Here is a 26,713-nt window from a genome sequence, read left to right as displayed (position 1 = left end):
TGGACGTGTCTCTGCCTTCCCCGCTGCCTCACCCTGTCTGCCCCTGTTGCTCCTGCTGCAGGAAAACCCTCCCCAGGGGCTGGATGTGCTGTTACAACGGGCAGAGCAGTTGCCCCTCCCTTCCCCCACCAGATGGCCCGGAGGTCTTGTCTGCAGGGACATGACCCTCCATTCCTACTCCCCCGGCACTCAGCACAGGACTCGGCACAGAGCAGTCGGTAGGAGGAACCTGGTGACTGAACAGGGGCGGCAGTTGACACCTTGGTTGGCTAGGCCTCCTGACAACACCTCCTAGATGCCAGCCTTGAAAACTGGGTTGGGGCTGTGGTTTAATTCAATTAGCACCACTTAGAGACAGGGTGCGGATCAAAACACGCAGAACCGCAAGGTGGTTACTAGCCAAGCGTCCCCAAAAGAAGAAAGGAGAAGACTGGGGCACTCACCCCCGGAATACCCACTCCGTGCCCCCAACCTGCTTTAGACCTAGACTCCTGGGACCCCCAAGGAGCCACCTAAATGCACAGGACGGGAACCTGCTACGGCTCTCCATCCCTTCAACAGAGCTGACCTGTCTTCCCTACTGCACTTTTCAGCGCTCCCCCTTCCACAGGTAATTCAAAAACAAAACAAAACTGGAAATCAGTTCATTACTACTTTTCCATGTGGACGAACGAATACTGTGGGCTTTACAGCCTCTCCGGTCCAAGTTCAAATCGGGGCTTTGCCGCTCCCTCCCGGTGTGATCTTGGCAAGTCACCAGACCTCTGTCTCAGTTTCCACATCTGTAACGTGAGAAACCGCGTCCCGGCCTCGCCTCCAGACAGTCGCGAGGCCGCGTGAAAGAAAGTGAGCCAGAGCCCCACACGGGGTCTGGCACCAGTCGGAGCTCAACCCCCTCCCCCTGGCTCGTGGTTCTTCAGAGCTGGGGCCAAAGAAGCACAAGCACGGTGGGCAGAGCCCCACTCTGGAGCCCGACTGCCCGGGTTCTAATCCTGACTCCACCACTTCCAGCTGCGTGGCCTCAGACAAGGTGTCTAACCTCTGCGCCTCAGTTTCCTCATCTTCAGTTTCCTCATCTTCAAAAGGAAGGAGCAGTACCCCCACCTGAGAGGGCTCTCAAGTGCTCAGAACGGGGCCTGGCGCATGGGAAGCACCCAACACCCAGGCCAGCGGCTGGAGCTAACCCCGTGTCTGACAGTTATACTGTTCTTCACGGTTACGAAAGACTTTCCGTGCGTTATCTCCCTGGACCCTCCCACCCCCTCCTGGAGACAGGCGGGGTGGGTGTCCGTGGTGAGCGCTGGGAGAACTACACCCAGCCAACAATAGAGATGGGTGTTATCTGGCCCCAACAGTGTTTTGTTTGGTTAATTTGAGTCAATATTTTTTTAAAGCAGGAAATTTAACATTAAAAACTGTTTCCAGCTTTTCTTAAAAAAAAGAATCAGAATAACCAACAACTCTGGGTTCCCGAGGGTGAGAGCTTGGGTCTAACACTAGCTGTATGGCCTTGGGGCAAGTTCCCTAACCCGTCTGCATGTCAGATACCTCAACTCCTTTAAAAAAAAAAAAAAAAAAAAAAAAGATTTTATTTTTAAGTAGTCTCTACACCCAGCGTGGGCCTCGAACTCACAACCCGGAGATCAGGAGTCTTGTCTCTACCGACTGAGCCAGCCGGGTGCCCCCACATACCTCAACTCTTAAATGAGGTTTAAAAACACTGGCGATAGCTCAGCAGGCTGTAGTGAGGACGAAGTGCGGTGGTATCTGCAAAGCACAGAAAAGGGGCCTAAACGGACAGCGGTGCACGGCAGGGAGCATGTGCACGCTGAACTCCACGCTCAGAGACGGTTAAAATGCTAAATCTCGTGTTTGCGTGTATTACTACAACTGAACAAAAAACAAACACAGTGCCTAACGCACTTAAAATGAACGTGCGAATTCAAAATGGCAAGGGGAGGAGGCACCCCCTTCAAACAGGACATGTTCCCTTGGTCCGCCAGGGTCCCCACCACTCCCTCCTGCCTCGGTGACGCCAGTCCCACAAGTGTGGCCCGTCACGTTCGCGCCGCGCCCCTGCTCTAAGAACTAAGCGAGAACCCTGCGTGTGAAAACACTTGGACCACTCTGGTGAGCACCACTTTTCTTCCTCAAGTCACGTCGCTTAAGACCGCCAGTCTAGAAAGTGGTAAAGCCACCAACAACCCAGCCTGCCTTCCGCCTCCAACTCCAGCTCTTGTTTCACGTCAACAGCGTGCCGGCAGCCTTATGTACCTATGTGATCACTGCACAGACTTGGTCTTGAGGGGTCTCTCTTAGACAGAGGCCCCCGCAGCCCCAAACTACAAAAGAGCAGCACTGGCCCAGCCTCACAGATTCGATGTCTTATACTGTGGTGACGCCCATGTGACAATGAATGCTGAAAGTCAGGTGGCTCTATGAGGGTCTCCGCTGTTCCCAGCGGGTCTGGCCCCTGAACCGGCAGTAGTGACCACCAGCACCCTCTGCCCCCCCCACCCCACATCCTGGAACAAGGCTCCCACCCTGCTCGCCAAGCCCCACACTGTACTGAAAGGCCCAAGTCAAGGCCCATCTCTTTGATTCATTCAACAAATAATTACTGAGCACCCACTGGGTACCGGGCCCTGGGACGTGGTGCCCTGGGGGAACCTCGTCTATTTAGGGGGGAAAAAAACCACAACAGTTAATTCATCCTGAGTAAGGGGCCTGCTGGCAAGAAAGGGCATGGCGCACTGGAGGAATCGCAAGTGTGGTGTGGCGAGACCATACGGGGTGTGCGTCCAGAATCCAGAGGCACAAGGAGCTTCGCTGTGCTTGAAGCATCAGATAACATGGTCTGGTGTGTTCGCTCGGCCACTATGCAATGAGTCCACTGGGGAGGACCAAGACGGGAGGCACAAAGCCCTGTCCTTGGTATCCCTTTTATTTTTTTTTTTTAAAGATTTTATGTATTTATTTGACAGACAGAGAGCGCACACAGCAGGGGCAGAGGGAGAGAGAGAAGCAGGCTCCCCGCTCAGCAGGGAGCACGACGTGGGGCTCGATCCTGGGACCCTGGGATCATGACCTGAGATGAAGACAGACGCTCAACCGACTGAGCCACCCAGGCATCCCCTTGGTATCTCTTCTAACTCTCACGACGACAGGGGAAGGTGCTATTTCACAGATGGGAAGGCTGACTTGGCGAAGCCCAGTGACTTGGCCAAGAGCACACAGCAATGACGCAGCAGAGCCCAACCTTGGCCCAAGGCTGCCTACTTTGCTTTTTAAACACCACACTGTGAGAGTAGACTTACATATCCATACAAAACCCATTTTTGAGTCTGAAGTCTGGTTCATAGTTTTACTCAATCCGGTTTATATTTTCTGTTATTGCGTGGCCCACGTCTTCCCATGTCTTACATGATTAAGACTTTCTCCTATCACTAAGCATGGTCAAGGCTCAATGGCGGTATGGTAGTCCACGGTTTCAGCAATCTCCCATGGCTTCACAGTTAGGGTGTTTCCAACCAATGGCTTCTTGTTTTTCTCATAACGACCAGCCCACACCAGGTTCGTCTCTCTGCGTTCTCAAGGGGGGAAACTGCACCCCAGATACCACCCGTCGTGTGACTTATCTTGGACAAGGATGAGTAAGACAGTGACTCTCAATGTTGTATCAGCACGTTTTATTTTAGAAGGAACCCCACACTTGTTCTTCTCCAACCCACCTCCCAAACTCGGCCTCCCAGTGTTGCCAACCGTAAGTTCATCTGGTTACTGGGTTGGTTTCTCTATTTGATGTAAACACAATAACTGGGAGGGGCAGGCGGGGACCATCTGCAGCCAACAGCTCTGGGTGAGCCTAGCATGCTCACCCTCCCCTCAGATGGCCAAAACCAGTAGAGATGCCAGCATCCAGCAGACACACATCAGGATTCAACCCCAGAAAACCAATGCCACCTCCATTAAAACAGGTCAAAGATGAATGGATAAAGATGTGGTTCATATAGACAATGGAATATGACTCAGCCATCAGAAAGGATGAACATCTACCATTTACATCGACATGGATGAATTGGAGGGGATTATGCTGAGCAATATAAGTCAATCAGAAAAGACAATTATCATATGGTTTCACTCATACGTGGAATATAAGTGCAGAGGATCATAGGGGAAGGGAGGGAAAACTGAATGGGAAGTCATCAGAGAGGGAGACAAACCATGAGCGACTCGTAATTATAAGAAACAAACTGAGGGTTGCTGGAGGGGAAGTGGGTGGGGGGATGGGGTAAGTGGGTGATGGGCATCAAGGAGGACACGTGATGTGATGAGCACCGGGTGTTACATGCAACTGATGAATTAACTGAACACTACACGTGATACTAATAACGTACTATATGATGGCTGATTGAATTTAAATTTAAAAAAGTGAAAAAAAATTTATAATCAGTGGAAAAAAAGACCCAAATGGTCAAAGATAGATAGATTCCCCCGAATCCCCTGTGTGCTCACTATTGAAACTTTAAGGTCCAGAAGATTGGGGGTGGGGGGAGCCAGGAAGCTGGACTCGCTCTGTGACTAGCTGTGTGGTCTTGGGCAAGTGTCTTCCCTTCTCTGGGCCTCCAGTTCAACATCTGCAAAGTGAAAGCCTTAGATTAAATGATCTTTAAGGTCCCTTCTGCTCTGAATGAGGCCCTAGGACCTGCCCAATTTTAGAAATGAACAGTGACTGGACTTCACGATGCCAACTGCTACGTCTAACCCCCAAGCAATGGCTGCTAGCTGGAGACAAGACAGCAGCCACACACAGAGGAAGGATCTCACAACTACGTCCCCTCATGTCCTATCAGTCAGGATAAAGAAAAACACAACAGATTGCTCTCTGGTGGGGGAAGGGGCAGGATTCTGACTTAGCCAAAGGGAAAAAAAAAATCACCTGACTTGCATCCCATAAGCCTAGCTTCTCATAGTTAGACTAACGTGCTTGTCACACTTAAAAAAAAAAAAAAACCCTTAAATGACTGATTCATAACAACCCAGCAAAATACCGAAGTCAGAACAAGAGCAAGTCATTGCAACGCAAATCCAGAGGGGAGGTTTCTGTCTTTATTTTCTAACTGACAATGACAAGCTTTTCACAAAACTCAGGCAAGCTGCAAGTCACTGATAAAGGGGACAGCCACTTGAGCAGAGACAGGCCCAGATAGGAGAGGCCACCCGAGTGACCTCTAGGACCCAGGAAAGCCTCCCTGGTGTTAAGGTGATGCCCAGCCAGAGGGAGGGAGGGATGTGCTGGGGGAGGCTGCTGCCGCTGTGGGTGGGCTGACACCAGACTCTTCCTGGCAACAAAGGCTCAAATTCAAATACTAGGAAAAATCAATGGTCTCTGGATTATTAGCCTCAGCTCATTAGCCTCTGGGTAGGTGCTTTCACAGGGTTCCGAATCCCCAAACAGACACGGATATCCTCCCAGACCGGCTGGCTACCTCCTCCTGATCCTGCCTGCACCTGCTACACGCCCCTTCCTGCCTCCCAGATCATCAGCTCTGCGTTTCTAGCAGGTTCTGGTCCTCCACTTCCTCTCTCTCCTCCTCCCTCTCCTCCTCCCAATTTATATCAGCCTTGAGGGAGGCAGGGTGCTGGGAAACGAGCCCAAGGTCCCAGGTGATGCTCAAAAGAGACAAGACCAGCCCAAGGTCACAAAGACTGTGCCAAGAATCCAACCCACTCTGATAACTCCAAGCTGGTGTTCTTTCTACTGCCATATCTACATACCAGGGCCCACCAATGCTACCTCTGAAACATCTCCCCTCACCCCACACCGCACTCACACTGGTGTGCACACACACACACACACACACACTGCTGTCCAGCTTACGGCCAGTTCCATGGCACCTGCCAGCCACCCCTCCCGGTGAGGCCACTGCAGTCACCTGGTCTCCCGGGAGCATGTGGCAAGCTGGCCTGCTGAGACCTGGACAGAGCTAGGACCTCCCATTTCCTGGTTGTGCAGCTTACTTAATTTCATTGAACCTGAGTATCCTCGTCTGTAAAAAAAAAAAAAAAAAAAAAAAACAGGGGATAATAACAGACCCTGCCTCATCGGGTTATTTGAAAGAAATGAAGCACGGAAGGCTTGCCCTGGACTGGCCTAGAAAGAGCAAATGCCTCCCCACAGCCCACTCTGCTCACAGGCTCCAAAGACCGCTCCCCCCCTCAAAATCCTCCCAGGTTTGAAAACATATGTCCACACAAAAGCTGTTCACCGATGTTCACAGAAGCAGTATTTATAAGAGCCAAAAAGTGGAGTTAATGCAAATGTCCGTCCACTCATGAAAGGAGAAGTAAAACATGACCCATCCCTCTGATGGAATATTATTTGGCCATAAAAAGGAATAAAGTGTTGATATACGTTCTAATAAGGATGGACCTTGAAAACATTATGCTGCGTGAAATAAGCCAGAGAGAGGAGGACAAATATTGTATGATTCCACTTACATGAAAAATGTAGAAGAGGCAAATTCCTAGAGAAGCAAATTGGTGGTTGCCAGGAGTGGTGATGGGGGGGAGCCCAGAGTGACTGCTAATGGGTGTGGGGTTTCTTTTTGGGATGATGAAAATCTTCTGGAACTAGACAGTGGTGATGGTTACATGCCTCTGAATATATGAAAAACTGAACTGTCCATTTTAAGAGAGTGAATTTTATGGTACGTGAGTTATATCTCAATAAAACTGTTATTTTTTAAATTGCCATTTAACAAAAATAACAATGATACAATGACGAGTATTTATTTTTTTTTAAAGATTTTATTTATTTATTCGACAGAGATAGAGACAGCCTGCGAGAGAGGGAACACAAGCAGGGGGAGTGGGAGAGGAAGAAGCAGGCTCATAGCGGAGGAGCCTGATGTGGGGCTCGATCCCAGAACGCAGGGATCACGCCCTGAGCCGAAGGCAGACGCTTAACCGCTGTGCCACCCAGGCGCCCCAATGACGAATATTTAAAATCTGAAAAGAAAACCCTGCCCCGGTGTCTCATTCTCTACAAGACAGAGTCTAACTCACGCAGTCATCCGAGACCTCCAGGTCCAGCCCCAACTCTGTGCCCAACTTGGCACAAACCTGAATCTGTCACTCAAGACGCACACCCCCTCATGGCACCCAGGCTGACACTGCAGGCCTGAGCTCCCAACGTTCACCCCACACGGCCACTGAGGGCACTCGCGGGGCCTTGCTCCCGTCTCAACTCCTGGCGGTGACGCTGAGGTGGGCAATGTGTGCGACTTGCAACAGTCTCCAGCCAGCCCACCTTCTCTCTCCCACAAAGCCAGAACCTCCTGAAGGCGAGGCTCTGGACCGCCTGTTTCCCTCCTCCTCTAGTCCCCAGCCCCACCTCCCGGGCCTCTGTTGTGTCAATACCAACTGCAACATCCTCATGACTGCCTGTGTGTGAAATCCTTGATAACACGATGATCTAATCCTGACCTCAGCTCTCCTGATAGGCCCTCTCGCACTGATTTACAGGTGGGGAAATGGGCAGCAGGTAGAGGGGAGAGCTGATCAAGGTCATGGTCAAGGGGCAAAGCTGGGATTGGAAGTTAAGTCTTCCCACACATTTGAGATGTAATTGGGCAGCTAGATACCTAGTAGGTGTTCCCGTAATGTTTCATTCTGCAAATGTCAACCCATTTAAAGCTACAGACTGGAGAGCAGGCACCCCTAAAACTAGCTCTAAAAATGAAATAAATAGGGATTCCTGGGTGGCTCAGTCGGTTCAGCCTCTGACTCTTGACCCCAGCCCAGGTCTTGATCTCAGGGGTTTGAGTTCAAGCCACACATGGGGACCCACTCTGGGCAGAGAGCCCACTTAAAAAAAAAAAAAAATGAAATAAATACACCCGATGGCTTTTGCAGTAAAGTAAGTAAGAGTACACAATTCAGCCCAGCTGGTGGCTGGCTGCACTTAGAATTTTTCTAGGTACCAACAGACAAGTGCAGACTGCAGTACAAAGCACAGTGACTTGACATTTTCCCTCTGCATTAAAAAAAAAAAAAAAAAATTAATGAATTTTCTTTTTTTAAAGATCACACAAAACAGGCTCTACGTGAGTCACACACAGTCAAAAAGCAGTGTGAGGCAGCCACCACACAGCCCGGCTGGCATGTCTGCAAATGCAAATATTAAATTTAAAATCTGTTTTTTAAAAACTGATAACACCCAGTGCCAGTGTGGGCATAATGAAACAGGCAGGCTCAGACATTCTACTGGCGATGTAAGCAACGCACTCCTTTTGGAAAGCCATTTGGCAAGGGGTGTCAAAGATTATAAAGATGCCTGGAAATCTAGAGAAATAATTTCCGTTCCACCGAAAAAGCTCTATGCGTGAAAGTATTCATCCCTGCATGATTTGTAATAGTGAAAAATTGGTTTCTGCTTGAATATCTAAATAGGAAAAAGGGTAAGGGGATTACGGCACATCCACTCCAAGCAGCATCCGGCGGCTACTCAAAATTATGTTCATATCACCCATGTATCACCATGGAAAAAAATGTTTTCTTCGTTTAACTGTTTGGCATTAAAGGATCTGAAACTGTCCCTGCTCTGTGATCACAATTAATTTAGATAACAAGTCACCTGGCATAAATCATAGCTGTAACTACTTTAAAATTACACTTCTGTGATGAGGGGGAAATATATGGCTTTTTCCTCCCTTTCTCTAGCTCCTAAAGTGCTTTTAACCCTGTTATGCCACTCTTACATAATTAAGGAAAAATAAAAACAAACGCATTTTGAAACTGCTTGATCTCACATCACTACTGAGACCTGCCTGTCCCCAAATAAAGCAGCCACTGGGAATGCAGTGTTGGCCATTCACTCTTCTGTTTACCCAAACAGGGCAAATCCTGCCAGAAAGATGCCTCAGCAAGGTGACACCCAACACAGGCCTGTCCCGGTCACAGATCTGCCTCTCCAATTAAAAGGATCACAGCCAAGCAAAGGGCCCCGGGAACCAGGCACAGAAAATGAAGGGTTGATGAGTTGAGGCAAAAGGACCGAGAATTACTGTTTTAATTGTTTCACTGATCACGGTCGCGATCCTTGACACAAAAGAGGCACCCAATAGGGATTTGAGGCAGAAACGTTTCACGTGGGAAATGTACTTGCCCACCCGCACTCTGTGAGCACCCCGGGCCCAACGCTCCGTGTACACCCCTCGGGGCCTGCAAACGGTGCACCCTGAGGTCCTGTCCACAGAAACTGTGTCTGGAAGTGAGCACCTCCAGCACACAGGAAATGGGTACTTTTGTCATCAACTTGAGAACAAAATGATAAGAAAAGTTAAATGTCACTGTGGGAGTAAAGGCCGAAGGGGGAGGGGGAGCCACTGTTTACAGGGTATCTCGGCACCAGCACCTGTCCTGGGGCCATCTGAGCACGATTTCATAAATTCCAAACACCCTGGTTCTAGAACCAACTTGCCAAAGCTTGAACCTGGCTCCTTCATTGATTGGCTGTGTGACCTCAGGCTGGGTGCTTAACCTCTCTGTACCTCATCTTTCTCTCCTGTAAAATGAAGGCAAGAAAGGAACTGCCTCATCGGGTGTGAGGATTCACTCGGTGGAAACACAGAAAGCACTTAGCACAATGCCTGGCCCATAGAAAGCATTCAGTGTCAGCCAATCGTTAGTACTGTGATTCCCTTTTCCAGACCAGAAGACCTGGGCCTCAGAGAGGTTCAGTAACTTTCCAAGATCACACAGCTCTTAAGAGGCAGTGCTGGGATTCAAACCCAAGCCCAAGGGACTTCAAAACCTGTACTCTTTTGGGAGGCACCTGGCTGGCTCAGCCGGTAGAGCATATACCTGTTGCCCTTGGGGTCCTAAGTTCAAGCCCCACATTGGGCATAGAGATTACTTTTTTAAAAAATCTGTACATATGTACTCTTCTCCGTAGAGTAAGCTAAACCCCATACCTGAGGATTACTACGATTTCCTCAAACACACACACAAACATCTAGGGCTGTCATGGCAAAAGATGAAAAGATTATAACTGGAACTAATCCAGCACTAGAAGGCAGTAAACCTGGATTCGTGGTCAATTGTAACTTGGGGAAAATACTAGCTTTGTATCAGGGTTGTTCTTCCAATTCATCCCTTCAACAAACATCCTTTTGCAACAGGCTCTGCTCCAGGCGTGAGGGACGGAGCCGAGCGCCACACAGACGGGGACCTTACGTCCTAAAGCTCAGATGCCAGGGGGTGGGCCAACAGAACCGGGAACTAATAAGAGGACATGAGGCAGGATAACGGGACAGAGGGGTCTGGGCAAGGGCCTGAGGAGCAGCCAGGAGGACGTGGGCTAAAATGGGGTGGGTGGATGAGACGAGGTCGGAGGGGAGGGAGGGGTCTGCTCGCATCCAGATCTGAGGGTCAGGGTGTTACAGGCCACCGCCTGGGCTGACGCTAAGTGCCACACAAAGCCACAGAGGGTCTCAAGCAGTGGAGTGACGGGACTTTGTGGCACAGGAAGCATCTCGACGTGAAAGTAAAAAGAGCCTCGAGTAGGGCTGGCACTTCATAAAGGGTCGTTCTCCCTGGGTTTCCCTGTCCTTGTGCCACTAACCCTCTGTAACCCTGGACAGCCGAGCCCTCCTGGGCCTGTTTCCAAAAAAAGAAAAGAAAAGAAAAAGTGTCAGTAGTTCTCAGCCCAGGTGCACGTTAACATCATGTGAGGAGTCTGAAGAAAACACCAATGAACAATGCTGGGGGTGCTGTACCCACCCACCCAGAGGCTCAGATCCCACGGCTCGGCAGTGCAGGCCTCCAAGCAGTATTTCCTAAGAGCTCCCCAGGTGGGGCCACGGTGGAGAAGGGCCCCCTTACAGGGGCTTCTAAGGCCTTCTTGCCCCTCAGCGGTGTAAGCACACCTGGGAAAAGTGCCCAAAGACACAACGGGCTGCCTTTGGGATAGCAAGCTCCTCCTCACTGAGGAACTTCCTCGGAGATGAAACTCAAGAATCAGACACCCGTCAAGGATCTTTTCCAAGGGGCGCCTGGGTGGCTCAGTCAGTAAAGCCCCTGCCTTCCACTCAGGTCATGATCCCAGGGTCCTGGGATTGAGTCCCACATCGCGCTCCGTGCTCAGTGGGGAGCCTGCTTCTCCTCTGGCCCTCCCCCCCTTCCTTGTGCATGTGCTCTCTCTCTCTCTCAAATACATAAATAAAATCTTTAAAAAAAAAAAAAAAAAGATGTTTTCCAAAAGAGATTTTTGTGGTTTTATGACTTGCTAGGTGACCCTCCAGTGATGAGTCTGAAGCCTGAGAGAGCAAATAAACAGCAAGTACACCACCCCTTCCCTTTCTTGTGGCCACAGCAGACATCGCCAATTGATCCCAGCACCCTCTCCTGCTGAGCGAGGCCATTCCCCAGTGGTGGGACACTCCCTTCTATGCAGGACCCCAAGCAGCCACCATCAATCGCTTGAAGATGGTGATCTTCTGGAACCCACTTGCCTTCCCTGGCCTGATGTCCCAGAGTCCTTTCTCACTCTGGCGTTTCTTTGAGGCAACGATCCTTTTTATCTTCTTACCAGGAATGATTAACCACCAAGTTGCACGGCAATGAGCTTCGCTGGTTTGAGGCCAGACTGTGAGATCACACGTTCCATCCCTGAGGGCAGGTTTTGCTTTGTTTCCTGACTCTCAGACTCTCTGTCCTCCCCAGGTGACGTCCTGCGCCAAGCAGCTGCACCCCCAAACATTTACCGGACGGGGCCTAAGACAGACCGTACAATGAGATCAGGGCAAGCCAGTGCTATTCCTAGAAAAACTCATCCAAGCAGGTGTCCTGGGCTATCCCTGAGCGCTGCCCCAAATGGGACACTCTCTGTGCGCCGTGCTGGGGGCCTCCCCATACATTTCCTCGTGGAATCTCAATCACAAGCCCCTGAGGCATTTATCATCCCCATTTGGCACATGAGAAAATCCAGGCCTTTGCAAGCATCGTGCTGCTGTTGACCACAAAGCAGGAGAAGATCCTGGAACAGCCACATCCCTGGCTCTGGGCAAGTGCCCCCACCTCTCTGTGCCTCCTCTCTACAATGGACACAATCACTGATCACCATAACGGTGAAATGAGGGCCCCACACACAGTGTAGATGGTACAGTGGACATCACGGAACAACTGGCTGGAATCCGGGTAAAAGAAAATGGAGCCCCAGACAACAGTATGTCCGGACCAGGTCTGACCCACGCGGAGCTGGGAGCGCTTGTGTGGTTTCACAGAGTGCTGTTTTCCTGAAAAGCTGTATGCACATCGAGTTTTCAGAAAGCCAAACATCCTCACCACCGGCCGGCATCACTGCGGAGTTTAAGTGGGTTTCCGGGGTTTCTCCTCCTGCCTCATTCCTGCTGGTCTCTTGGTCTCCGGCTCTGACAGCACTATCTCTAGGTTTATGCCCTGGGGCCTCTAAACACTCTAAAAGCTGAAAACTGCTCCAGGGAGCTGCTGGGAGGGGGAACTTGGCAGTGAATCTCTTCGTAATGGGATCTCCCTTTGACTGGGTCTGTGTCTTGTGTGGAACTTGGCACATTAGAGCCTTTCCCTCAACTTCAGTGATCACTGACATTATTCCCATCCTCTCCACAGTGGGAAAGGAAGCCAGTGTTAATGTGGTATGTGTGCTGCTGGGGATGTGAAGTTGAGGGAAAGGCTCTAATGTGTTCCCTGGAGCAGGAGGAGGAAACTGAGGCCGAGAACACAGGAAGAAATGGTGCATAGGAATCAACACCCAAGTGCCAAGACTCCTCGCACAGTATCCCTAAAAATACTCCCTGAACAAGCAGGGAGTCAGATGTGAGTCCTCTTTTGAGACCTAGCAACCTGGCCATTTGTCACATCTGTAAAAGCTCTGGTTAGTTCAGACCTACTGTCTCACTGGGAAGAGAAAGTCAGTTACCAACAGGATCACATGGAAATGGAAGGACAGCCAGTCCCTGCTGCTGAGACTGCTAGGTACAGGCAACCTAACCCCTTACTTCAACACAGGCATTGCCCAAAGCAGTGGTTCTCAACCAGGGCATGTTCCCCTCACGGGACATTTGGCACTATCATTACAAGCGTGTGTATGTTGGGGGGGGGGGGCTTCTGGCATCTAGCAGAGGCAGGGATGCCATTAACCATCCTACAGTGCACAGGACGGTCCCCAAAACAATGAATTAATGGGGCCCAAGCATCAATAGTGCTGAGGTTGAAAACCCTGGGCTAAAGGAAAAGAAGGCCCCACTCACCCCAACCCCAGTTAGACAGTTGCAAAGCTGAAATGCCAGGTTCCAGGGGAGAGCAAAGGCTACACACACGTCTTCCAAAACAAATCAAAAGACGGGTGGCAAACTCAGTGGTCAGAAAGAGGCTGAGGGTCTGAGTCTTACCCCCTGCCCCAGTACATCTATCCTCTTTTTTGTTTGTTTAATAATAATTAATTCTTTGGGATACATACTTTATGTACTTCTTATAACAACCCGAGAGCTGAGCCCTGTTATCACCACTATTTTACAGCCGAGAAAACTGAGGCACAGAGGGGTCCTAACATGGTCAGAGTGAAACAAGGAATTCCCACCCAGGCATCTGGCTCTAAAGCCTGAGTTGTTAACCACCACGTTATACCGTCTCTCAGTCCCCGGAACAAGCCCAGAGTGAGGCTATCAGCAAAGGGGACCTCATGCTGCCTGCGGAAACTCCCAGTAGCCAGATACCAGGAAGCCAAATTGGAGGCTATCATTGATTGTAGAGAAGCTCAGGTCTGAGCTATGAAAACAATTTCAGTACCAAGTCAAAACTCTAATGAAAATGCAGGATCAGAGAACAAGGAAAGAGGCAGTTTTGGGGAGAGTGGTTTGCAGGATGAGATGAGCTTGAGAAATAGGCTGAGGCATGAAGTCGAACGATGAGCATCTGATAATGAGGCCAAGCTATATGTAGCAGGTGTCCAGCAATGGAAGAGACATGAGCTAGGCTGGCGAGTGCTAGAGCTGAAAGATGTGGTTAGTGCTCGGTAAATGATTCCTGGAGGAAGAATTTAATGAGCTGGGATGGCCTCACCAGCAGGGAGAAATGGCCAGCAGGACCATTATTCTCCTCCAGGAAAGGCTGGCCTTGGTTGGTTGTATATGGATCTGTCTCCTTCTCTCTCTCTCATGATCTCCTGCTCTAGCTTAAATAACATTATTCTCTTCTAGAGATAGTTACGATCAGAGTATAGGACAGCATCTTCAGAGGGGCCAAGATGTCTTAAGGAAGAGCTCTCATGCCTACGTCCCCTATAATCTCTCTTCACGCAGTGGGATTTAGTGCCCACTTGAGATAATAGTCCCAGGCATCAAGGCTCACAAAAGTTGAACACCTTCAGAGAAGGTCTCCTCAAACCTTGGGAACATGGCAACTGCCACCCCAAAGTCAGGAGATGTTGTGTTAATAAAGAGGGGTGAATTGGGAGTGAAAAGTTAAGGAGTTACTAAGTGCCACAAACTGGATTGGGTGCCTGATCCACCTTCCCTCGTTTAACCCTAACAACTCATGGCCCAGCAATCATCATCACTCTCCAGATGACCAACAGGTTCCAAGAAGCTTAAGCACCTGGGCAGATGGCAGGGTCACGTGGTGTAGGAGAAGGGTGTGGATTTGGACCCATGCTCCTCCTCCTACAGGACACTCTGAAGTCATGCCATCTATGCCCAAGTTCAAGCTCTATGACATCCAAATTCATTCACAACAGGAAAACCAAGACTCCAACGAGATGCCATTATGTCATTTGATTGGGTCCAGGCCACGAAGTTTCAGGAAGTCTTTATCACATCGGGTTCCAGAATCTAAAGTCCATAGCAGATACTCTTATCGTTTGTAGCTTTGGGAAGTAATTTACTTCTGCCACGTCATGACTCTGGGCCACACCCATTCCACAGAAGACGGCCCTCCTACGTTTGAGAGCTGCCATCAAGTCTAGCTGTCGTTCAGGAGACTCAGACATGCCCTGGCCCATGCACACAATCCTGTCTGGCTCTCTCTTCTGCCCCCAAAGAAGCCCACAACCAGATGATTGAGGTATGTGGCCACAGACCTGATCATAACTCTGGGCCTCAGTTTCCATCCCTGTACCTATATCATAGGATTGCACGAGTTAATACGTAAAAAGTGCTGATAATTCATAATCAATATTCAACCTGTGGTACGCGCTCTTGTTACTTCTATGATCTTGATTTATCTGAAGACAATCATCAGAGATGTGTTCAGAGATTAAATCACAGAGTCATCAGAATAGTGTTGATCACGGCAAAAAAATGTCAAAAACAAACCAGAAGATTAATCACAGGAGAAACGAGATAAGGGACCTCCATATAGCACAGTAGGATGCAACAGCTAAAAGTTACCCAAGAGGGGTGCCAGTGGCTTAGTTGTTAACAGTCTGCCTTCAGCTCAGGGCGTGATCCCAGCGTTCTGGGATCGAGCCCCCCATCAGGCTCCATGCTCCGCTGGGAGCCTGCTTCTTCCTCTCCCACTTCCCCTGCTTGTGTTCCCTCTCTCGCTGGCTGTCTCTCTCTCTCTCTCTCTCTGTCAAATAAATAAATAAAATATTTTTAAAAAATAAAAATAAAATAAAAGTTACCCAAGAGAAGAACATCTACTTGCAAGGGAAAATGTTTGCAACGTGTTGTCACTGCTTCACAAACTGCCACAAACTGCCCCCAAGAATAGACAGGAGAGTGCACTCACATCCCCAGAAATTGGAGATTTCTTTCTTTACGGTCTCCTGTATTTGCTGAAAACATTCTAGATGCTATTTGGTATCTAATCTATAATATGTCTGTTTGTTTCCAAAGAACATTTCAAAATACTTGCCACTAAGTAACAGTGACACTCCAGGAAAAAGCCTCACGTTTAATCTGTAGCTTTCTGGGGTACCCCTAGGGATGCGTTTGCCCCCCCCCATTGTAATACACACACAAAAATATAAGTTATAAAACATGTGTAGCAGATAATCTTATTTTAGGATAGATGGATGTATGGATGGATGGATGGGAAGGAAGGGAGGGAGGAAGAATATAAAAACATAGGGGCGCTTGGGTGGCACAGTCGTTAAGCGTCTGCCTTTGGCTCAGGGCGTGATCCCAGCATTCTGGGATCGAGCCCCACATCAGGCTCCTCCGCTATGAGCCTGCTTTTCCTCTCCCACTCCCCCTGCTTGTGTTCCCTCTCTTGCTGGCTGTCTCTGTCAAATAAATAAATAAATAACCTTAAAAAAAAAGAATATAAAAACATAAAGACAGGGGCGCCTGGGTGGCACAGTCGTTAAGCGTCTGCCTTTGGCTCAGGGCGTGATCCCAGCATTCTGGGATCGAGCCCCACATCAGGCTCCTCTGCTAGGAGCCTGCTTCTTCCTCTCCCACTCCCCCTGCTTGTGTTCCCTCTCTTGCTGGCTGTCTCTGTCAAATAAATAAATAAATAACCTTAAAAAAAAGAATATAAAAACATAAAGACAAAAATCACTGTTCAAAATAGCTTAGGGGAGTGGAGATTACAGGTAATTTCGCTTTCTTCTTTTATTTATCTACATTTCCAATTTTTTAATATTAAAAAAAAAACCAACAACAACAACCTGAACTGACTCACATGGGAATTACATCAACCACCTGTGATCAGGACTGCCCAGCCAGCTGGGGCCTAGGGGCCCCAGAGCATCAGCATGAGTCCTGTGCAGATCAGCTTGAGTGGAGCGCAGGCAGCACAACCTGGAGGTAAAAATTCTGGGCTGTGAGGCCAGGCAGGGCCGGGTGTGAGTCCCCCACTACTCACCAGATGGCTGATGATCCCTCAGAACCTCAGACCCCCTGAGACCTGCTCCGAAGTTCTCAGAACACACGACACGGGAGGCAGAAGTGTTCGCTCTCTACCTAACCCGTTAGCCAAAGAACACAGAGCAGAGCCAATAGCTCGTTCTACAGAGGCGTCCTTCAGAGGAGGTCCCTCTCAAGTTTCCAGAAGGGTAGCTACTTAAGAGTAGGCCTCCTCAGCTCTCAGTGGACCCCTCCCTTCCCAGGGACCTCCCTGAAGGTGGGTCCCTCCTGCACCAGCCACTGCGAGACAGTGTTCAGCTACATAGGGGGGCATTTGCAATGCATAACTGGGGACTTTATACTGGTTTTCCACTGTCTCTGGACACAAAAGCCACCTCTACCCCTCCCCCACATCTTCTGCCACACAACTGCCTATAATAGCAGCTTCCAGTTTTTTGGACAATGCCTAAAGCCACCATGAGAAATTCGTTTTCTGTGCACTTCAGGCCACATACGCACAGAGTATATGTAACGGAAACAAATTTCATGACACAATACTTACTTTTTCTACATGCAGTAAACCCTGAAAATTTCCAGTCCATCATTTTGTAATGCTGCTCATAACTTCCTAAATTGGTTTTATGACCCATGGGTTTAAACAGACTGCTTTCCAGCAGATCAATCTAGGTTTTGGTTTTCCAAACTTCGCACACGTTCTGGATCATATTAGGTGGAACCATGTTCGAGGGCTGATATTCAAAGGACCAAAAACCGAAGTTCATATGGTTCAACCTAAAAGTATGTATGAGCCACACCAGGGAACTCACCTGTCCAATGTGCCTCTTGTACGCGGATTAGAAATTTGATTAATTTTTACAACTAGGCTACACTATGTGTAAAAGACAGATGACATCTGAATTGGACAAGTCACTTAGAGACAGACCAAGCCACACCTTAAGTGGGAATGACACGGACGCGTGGGTGGCTCAGTTAAGCGTCTGCCTTCAGCTCAGGTCATGATCCCAGGGTCATGGGGATCGAGCCCCATATTGGGCTCTCTGCTCAGCAGGGAACCTGCTTCTCCCTCTCCCTCTGCCCCCACCCCATTCGTGCTCTCTGTGTCAAATAAATAAATTTAAAAAATCTTTTTTTTAAGATTTTATTTATTTGTCAGAGAGAGAGTACAAGCAGGGGGAGCTGCAGGCAGAGGGAGAAGCAGGCTCCCCGCTGAGCAAGGAGCCTGATGTGGGACTTGATTACAGGACCTTGGGATCATGACCCAAGCCAAAGGCAGACTATAAAATCTTTATAAATCAATCAATCAATCAATCAATCGTGGGAATGACAATGACAAACTCACAGGAATATTGTGAGCTCACAGATCCCAAAGGGCTTTATAACCTATAAGGTAAACATAATTTTTAAAATCTTTTCAAGTACTAATTTATGCCAGTACCCCAGCAAAATAAGATGATAAAACAACAGCCAAAATCTTTTGAAGGTTTATTCCATGCTAAGAACTTGTTACGTGGATCCATTTAGTCCGTATTTTCGTTGCCCCCATTTTCCAGATGAGAACAAGCACAGCTCCAAGCCTCAGAACTGCTGGAGGTCTCAGGTCTGTCCGCCTCCCGAGCCAGTACGCTAAGCTCTGGGCAGCAAGCTCCCTCCATACCCACAGCCAGCTCCCTGCAGCTCCCTGCAGCTCTCTGTCTCCAGCCTCAGCAACAGGACCGCCAGCAAGGTCCACTCTCAGTGGGGAGGGAAGAAACCCCATGACACAAGGACGTGAAAAGAAGGCGACCCTTTGGCCAGGAGCAGGAACTGCAGGATCGCCTTGTTGCCATAGAAACCAGCAGTGCAGTCAGCACGGACTCCCCTGTCTCCCATCTCCTGCAATTAGAGCCAAGGATTATGTCTTTACTTTCCGTTGGTGGCATTAAATAACTCCTCTTGGCCCTACAAAAAACGGACCCGAGACAGGAGGCAGCCACCGTCAGAGCCGGCCAGGTCACAAAAGAAAGAGCAGTGCTCAAGTCGATGCAAAGAGGACTCTTTTTTTTTAAGGAACATGGTCAATATTCCTGTGCTCCTTTGGGGCTAGGACCACACTGGCCACTCTTCAGTCATAGCTCATGGTCATTTAACCTATATTAATTTAATTAAATTCGCTGTCAAACGAGAAATGTAATTTGGGGTTTTTTTTTTAACATTTATTTATTTATTTGAGAGAGAAAGAGCAGGGAAGGGGCAGAGGGAAAGGGAGAGAGAATCTCAGACTCCCGCTGACTGTAGAGCCTGACGCAGGGCTCGAACTCACAACCCTGAGATCATGACCTGAGCTGAAACCAAGAATCAGACACCTAACCAACTGAGCCAGCCAGGCACCCCGAGATATGTCATTTAAATTATGCTGTCAGGGAAGCATACACTGCTCTACCTTATATATTTGAATACATAAATATATGCATATGTGTGTATGTATACACTCCACTGTGGACTGAGTCTCTTAAATCCAATTTAAAAGATTCTGTAGCACAATTTTGACAAGTCATGATTATGGCCTTGTGCCCTATCTTTAAAATCTAACTCTTGAGTAAATGGAATATTCTGTTAAATATTGTTCTTGTATTTCTGTATCCATTTACAAGGACCTTTAACATAACGCGATCTCAATTTATCCAACTACCCTGTGTGACTAGTACTACTATAATTATTAGCATTTTAGAAATGTGAACACCAAGGAACAGAAAGTTTGGGCACCTGCCCAAGATCACAGCTGGTTAGACGGCAGAGCCAGGGTTCCAACCAAGCTGTCTGGTTCCAAGCTCTATACTCTCCTCACCATCCGGGGATCTTATTTATCTCTGAGCCCCTGAAGAACAAGGGCCACATCTAAAATAGTTGGAAAATACACATATTTCCAACACAAATGAGAGCCAAAGGACTAACTTCTTTAATTTCCAAAGAGCTTGTACAAATCAATAACATAATGGCAATCTTTTTTTTTTTAACGAACAGAGAATTAACAAAAAAGTAAAGAAAGGAAGGAATGCAGATGGTCCAAAACATAGGAAAAAATATTCAACTAATTCAAAGGTATAAATAAAAGTAACAGGATACAACTTTTCACCTCTCAGACTGGTACACATTTAAAAATTTAACAATCCTAGGGGCACCTGGCTGGCTCAGTCAGTAGAGCATGCAACTCTTGATCTCGGGGTTGTGAGTTCGAGCCCCCCATTGGGTGTAGAGATTACTTAAAAAAAAAAAAACTTAAAAAATTTTTTAAAATAACAATTTAACAATCCTCAGTTCTCAAACTTATGGGTGGGTGCAGGCACAAACTGGGACAATGTTTCTGGAGGACAACTTAACAATAGCTATCAAATTTTAAATGCATGTACCCTCTAATGCAGCAATCCTAAAATTAGAAATTTATCCTACGGATATCCTTGTGAAAGTGACAAGAAATATGCACCAAAGACATTCTCTGAAGCATGATTTGTAAAAGGCTGGGGGGTGGGCACTAAAAGCAATTAAAGTGTCCACTGATAGGGACATGGTCAAATAAATCATGGTAAATTCACACATGAGAATCCCAGGCATAATTTAAAAGAATGCATTAAAGCTGTAAGTAGGGGTATTAAATAATGTCTAAAATAATAAAGTAAATTAAACGGCTAAGTAGACTATAATGTATAAAGTTTTCGTCAATGTAACTTTTTTTAGAAGATGAATACAAATACTTGTATGCATTACAAAGAAACATTTTTCCTCCTGGAAGGAAACCAAGGATACCCACAGTGATTACCTTTGAAGAACACTGATATTTTTCTAACATTATACAGTTTTAGATTGGAGGGTTTTTAACCTGAGAATCACAGGCTGTTTTAAAAAGTCTGTGAAACCCTTGAAATTGGATACAAAGTTGTAAATATGTGCATTCCTTTTGGGGAGAGGATGCTTCCCTTTTACATACTCTGTAAGGGTCTTATACCCCCCCCCAAGAAAGATTACGAACCACTGTGTTATAGACTCCACATTGGTGCTAAGTTTTAATATTCACTCACTTATTTACCCAGAAGCCATGAAATAACACTGGGCTGGGGCCCAGCACAGGCACCCAGAAAACCACCACCCATTCCTGCCCTGGAGAAGGAGATAGTTTGGAGCATAATGACGACATTGTCTGCTCGAGACTCAGAAATGGCAACAGGGTACAGCTTTCCTCTAACAGGAAGAAGGAAAAGTGGAACTGAAAATTATTTGCATGGTTAAAATTAGAACTTCTGTGGGAGCTGACACTACTTTGCTTTCAAAATGCCCCCTAATCCACCGTCCCAGTCCCACCAGCCCTCCACCCGGGCATTTACATGCCATGAAAATTCTGAAACAATGGGATGACCACAGCTATCACTAATAAGGAAGTAATAACAAATTTCCTACAGCTCCCGTCCTCTGAGGGGTCACCAGAAAAGCCACTGGAAAGCCATACGAGGTGGTGACAAAACTACTAGGGACTTCACTAGCCTGAGACAGCTGCCGCTTCCAAGGGATCTCGACTTAGAGACCCTCTGCCCCCAGCTCATCCCTGTCAGGGGTGCGGGGGGGGGGGGGGGGCGGACAACAGGTACATCACACACACAGCCGAGATCACAACTGTGACCCGTTGGCTGGGGGGGATCAGACTGACGTCTCACCCCGAAGGCCTGTAAGTCACAAAGGCAGGCTGCCTGCTGTGTGCCCAGTATTTCCCACACTGAAGCCATTTTTCACCTTTACAGGTCTGCCATACCATATCATCCTTTCATAACTATTTACCCAATATTTTTCTTTGATCAGCTTTTTATTAGACATAAACAAATTTATATACCACGATACTATATTTAGCGTCACTCTATAAAATCACGGACATGATATACAACTATTTTTATTTACTAATACCCCCAAAAATAAATAATTCTTAACATTAAAAAAAAATGTTTTGTGACGGAGCTAAGTTCATCTTGCACGTCCACAGGTGTCGCTCAGTGAGAAATGCTTGATAAGTATTTGCGATACAAACTAATGATGTGAAGCCCCACTTCTCCCCAAATAACAGCCGCGGCCACAACCTTAGAATCGTGCCTTAGATTTTATATGGCCGTTCCTCGTCTATCGTATTTGATCCTCTTCAACCACCCAGGGAAGCAGGAAGCATCAGTCCCATTTTCCAGATAAGGAAATGAGGAGTCACAGAGGTTAAAGGACTTGCCCAAGTTTACGCAGCTACTAAGTGGCAGGGCGAGGACCCGAACCCAGGTCTTTCCACTCCAGACCCTGTTTCCACCGAGACTCAGGCTCCCAAAGCAACACGAGCAGGAAAGAGCTACCTGGGTTGTCCATGTCACAAATGGAGCAGATCCTTTCGAGGACAGGATGCAGAGAAGCCAAAACGACTCCCTGCCCCATCGGGGTTCAGAACCCACAAGCCTGTTCTTCACCACAAGTCTGTCACCTCACCTCTTACTTGCACACTGAAGACCTTCTCTAAAATATATGACTTTGTACAGCACAGGACAGTAAATGGGGGCGGTGAAGGCATCAGACCTGGCTCTACCACATCCGAGTTACGAGCCGTTGGGGAGTTCGGCACCTCAGTTTTCTCTCAGATAAAATGGGAACATGAACAGCACCTACCTTTTCGTATTTCTGGAATGGTCAAATGAGATAATGCATTCCAACCCTGAGCCCAGTACCTGCCATGTATTATGTTACCTATTAATTATAATATTACCAGCAGTGTTAGGTTAAAAGGAAATACACAGAAAATTGCCTCTTAGCCCGCACTCAAAATAATCCCCTTGGCCAAGCAGCGAATGGACTAAGAAGTAATTGCAGACGATGTGCTGGCTAAACCCAGGCCTGCAGTCATTCAGCAACTCTACCTCGGCCTCAACCCCAAGTAAAAATTACTTTTAGGAGCTAAATAACCTCTTTGCTGACCGAAATTGCTCAGTCAGGAGCCAGGGCTCTCCCCACTCAGGAAAGCTTGGGGATCCACGGTTGTCTTCATCGTGGGCTCAACTTGAAATCAACTCAAAGTCACCGTCTAACCATAACCCAGTCTGCTCTGTTTTCTTAAACTGTCTGCAAACAAAACATAATCGTTTGGTTTTTCCGTTGTTGTTCTGAAGCAAAACAAAAATATTTAAAGTCGCCCATATGAGATTTTAACAAGCAACTGAAAGAGGAGTCAAAATATTTTTTGTAGTCCGGATGAAGCAGGTAGGTAAGCAGGCTTAAGGATTAGCTATTATAGATCACAGACGCAAACAGTTATTATTCACCAGGAAACAAGAAAGCAGAGAAAAAGCAAATCCAAAACACTGTAAGACCAACAAAACAGCTACCAGTCACCAGCTTTTTTTTTTTTTTTTCTTTTCCCCCATTTTAAAGCAGCCCACTATCAAGCTGTTTCTCAAAGAATCTGTCAGGACTATATTTCCCAAGAAAAGGAGGCAAGGGGGGCGGAGGGACAGGATTGCTTGGTCACATTGCCTTAAACATACACATAAACCAAAATTAGTGTACAAAAATGCTACGAGAATGGGTGGAGTCAGACATTGCAACTAGCACAGTCCTCATGCTGGAATCATCTCTGACCGTCCTTCCTGTCTTGAAGAAGGGGAATGAGATGCCAGGGTCAAAAATGGATCTTCCGGCCCTACTAAGCACTGAATCTTCCAGCCATCTCCGCTCTTCAGCTTCCACACCCATCCTCATTAATTCCCTCGCAGAGCTGTGTCTTTACCATGACTTGTCCATTATTTAAACCTGCTACAGTTGATTCCATTTAAAACACACACACACACACACACACACACACACACACACACACTATCCAAGCTTCAGAAAACCAGTCAAATGTTAGGGAGGTAGCCTGATACCTTCACCCACATTTCCTAAATGCACAAACTTCAGAAATCTCAAATACAACTTCCAATCTCAAATATGTGTCCTTTTGAAAAATTCAATTTATACCCACAGTATTGGGAGGACACAGTGAGGTAGGGCTGTGCCTACAGTTAAAAGTAACAGCAAAGTGAAACCATAGCAGAAAGAAAGAAAGAAAGAAAGAAAGAAAGAAAGAAAGAAAGAAAGAAAGAAAGAAAGAAAGGAAGGGCATCATGAAAATACTAGGCAGAGGCAGGCAACACAGGTTCCAGTCCCAACTCCTCTACTGTCTTACCAGGTGACCTCGGCCTGGTCACCATCTTCTCTAGGCCTCAATATTCTCACCTAAAAAATGAACGGTTTGGGCTCTCTCTGGTCTGGCTCGAAAATTCCCTGAAACTTCCACTCTCAAAATGAACTGTCAACTGCGGATTTTGAAAATGTTGTTTCAGAGAGCCTTTTAGATTTCCTATTTTATAATGTATCCCAAAACGAGACATAAGAAGAGTCCCCTTGAGTTTCCACAGAACGCATTAGAGAGGAAGGAAATATCTAAATAGGGGACAAGCAGAGAGCAGCAATTTGCTACTGAAATACAAGGAAGGATTGGGCAAGCAATCAATTTACCCCAGACATTTTTTCACTGATTCAAAGCATAGCTAGCAACCACCATGGACAAAGTAAAAACATAATATAATAAAAAAATATATATGTGTGTCAAATTAAACTAAAAATAAATGAAGAGCAAGTATTTTAGTATAAACTTTGGTCCAAGAGATCTTCCATTATGAGGCGATTTTAGTTTTAATTTCAGAGACTGTTCTCCACGAGTTTCCTTACAGGGACAGGCAGAAGGCAGTCCATACACACTGTGCCTTAATGTAACCCCATCTGGACATCTTTTAATGTTTACAAAGCTCTTTCAGACACTGGCCAGTGGAAGGTCCTCAAACAATTCTTGGGGGCAGGTACTGTTAGCCCACCCTACAACTGCTGTTAAAGAAGGTGTGGGGAACTGAAGAGCAGTCCAGCCCTGAAGACTGGCCCTAGAGCTAGTCCAGGATTCTCTGCAGGAGAAGGTCACACTGCCTTCCCAAGTCTACTGAAGAAACCTGGGAGGGGACGCCTGCACCCAGAGCAACTCTCTGGGTGCTGAGAGTTACCATGGGTCCCAGCTCCCTTATCCTGACTGCTAGGCTTCTTGGCGGCCCCAAGGCTGATGTTTCTGCTCTCAGACAATCCTGTATCTGTGCTTGAAAAGTTTTCCCTGAAACCAGGTTCCATCCTCAGCCAATAAGTCATTTCTCAGGCTCCCGACATCATCAGCTCCTTAGAGCTGTTGTATGTATAAAACAAGCATGATTTTCATTAACAAAACGCACAACAGGGGTATCACCAGGCCACATTGGACCGCGGGTGCAGGACCCTAGCAGGCTCCTAGAAGGCTGGGAGGACGAACCCGCTTGCTCAGCTCCCTAGACCAGGGCTGGGTGATTCTGCTCTTTCACTTCTCCCTCTCAAGTTCCCTATCTGTGACATGGGAACGTCTCCCACCTGCCCTGCCTCAGCCCCAGTGGGAATACTATGAAGGGGAAACGGCGCTTTCAGAAAGGTCGGTGGCCAAAATGCCAGGCACAGCAGTATCTGAAAAGCGAAGCTAGAAAACAGGGCGGTGGGGGAAGAGCCTGCGCCCACAAAGCACGAAATAAACGCCCAGGGAAGCAAGCAGTTTCTCCGGGAAGGGGACCGTCGCCTTGACGAACGCCTTGCGAGTGGCCACCTTTGCCGGGGCTGGGGACTTCCCCCAGAAGCGGTGCCCTCGGCCCGGAGGCCCCGCGCCCGCCCCTGCGCCGGCTGCCCCCCCGCCTCGGCCGCCGCCGCTGCCCTTCGGCCCGGCCCCCTGGGCCCCTGCAGGCCGGGTCGGAGGTCGGCCGCGCTCGGCCAGGCCGGCCCCGCTCCGCGACGCGAGCCCTTCGCAAACACGCCCCCTCCGGCCGCCGCGGGCGGGCTAGCCGGGCCCGCGCCGGCCAGATGTGACCAGCTCGGGGAAGGGCCGGGCCAGAGATGGCCTGGAGCCCGCGCGGAGGCTTCCACCAGGAGGCCACGGGCACCCCGGGACCCCGGACCCCGCCGCGCTTCCTCCGGGACTGGGCAGCCGGGGCAGGGGCTCGGTCGCCGGCGCCCGAGGCCGGCTGGGTTCCGGCGAGCCCCCTCCAAGAGGGGGGCTCGGAGCACTCGGGCCCCTAGCCACCACCCACGGACCCCGCAGGCAGGGCACACCCGGGCAGGTGCAGGGGATGCCAGGCCCGCCCCCACCCTCCGCGCCCGCCCCCCCCCGCCCCCGCGCCCGGGCCCACCCGGCCGCTCACCTGGCCCAGGCGCAACAGCAGCAGCAGCGGCAGCAGCGCCCAGCGCAGCCCCGGCGAGCGCGGAGGCGGCCGCGCCTCCCGCGCCGCCCGCTTCATGCCCCGCGCGCCCTGGAACGTGCCCGGGACGCGCGAGTCGGGTCCCGCCGTGCGCCCGAGTCCGGGCGCCCTCGTCGCCGCCTCCAGCCGCCGCCTCCTCCTCCTCCTCCTCCAGCCCGTCCGCCTAGTCCCCGCTCCGCCCGCCCCGGGCTTCCCCGGGGACATGGCAGCGGCGGCGGCGGCGGCGGCCACACGGCGGAGCCTGGCGCGGCTGCCGCGGGAGGGACGCGTCCCTGGGCGCGCAGGGGCTTCGTGGGGCGGAGCAAGCGGCGCCCACCCCCCGCGTGCGGCGTTCTGATCCCGGCTTCTGCGGCTCCCGCTGCCTCCTCCGCGCGTCATGCGGCTCGGGCTGCAGGGAGCCGCGGCGAGCGCTCAGCCCCCTCCCTTCCCCCTCCCCCTCTGAATATTCATCGCTTCCTCCCGCCTGGCCGGCCAGGCGGCTGCAGAGCACCGCGGCCCCTCGCCGCCCTCCCGCTG

The 26,713-nt window shown here is 49.0% G+C and overlaps 1 protein-coding gene across 1 annotated transcript in view; it reads right to left on the bottom strand.

Annotated features, from left to right (window-relative positions):
* Positions 1 to 26,610, bottom strand: part of PTPRJ (protein tyrosine phosphatase receptor type J) — a 161,263-nt gene extending 134,653 nt beyond the window's left edge. Inside the window, exon 1 of the mRNA XM_087854861.1 lies at positions 26,141 to 26,610. Coding sequence (XP_087710987.1) covers positions 26,141 to 26,575 — 435 coding nt within the window. The 5' untranslated portion in view covers positions 26,576 to 26,610. The remainder of the gene's footprint in view (positions 1 to 26,140) is intronic.
* Between the last annotated feature and the right edge of the window lie 103 nt (positions 26,611 to 26,713).

This window comes from Ursus americanus, chromosome 24 (assembly GCF_024610735.1).
Source record: "Ursus americanus isolate L20-20 chromosome 24, mUrsAme1.1.p, whole genome shotgun sequence".
NCBI classification, from domain to species: domain Eukaryota; kingdom Metazoa; phylum Chordata; class Mammalia; order Carnivora; family Ursidae; genus Ursus; species Ursus americanus.
This window is presented reverse-complemented; position numbering and strand designations above follow the sequence as displayed.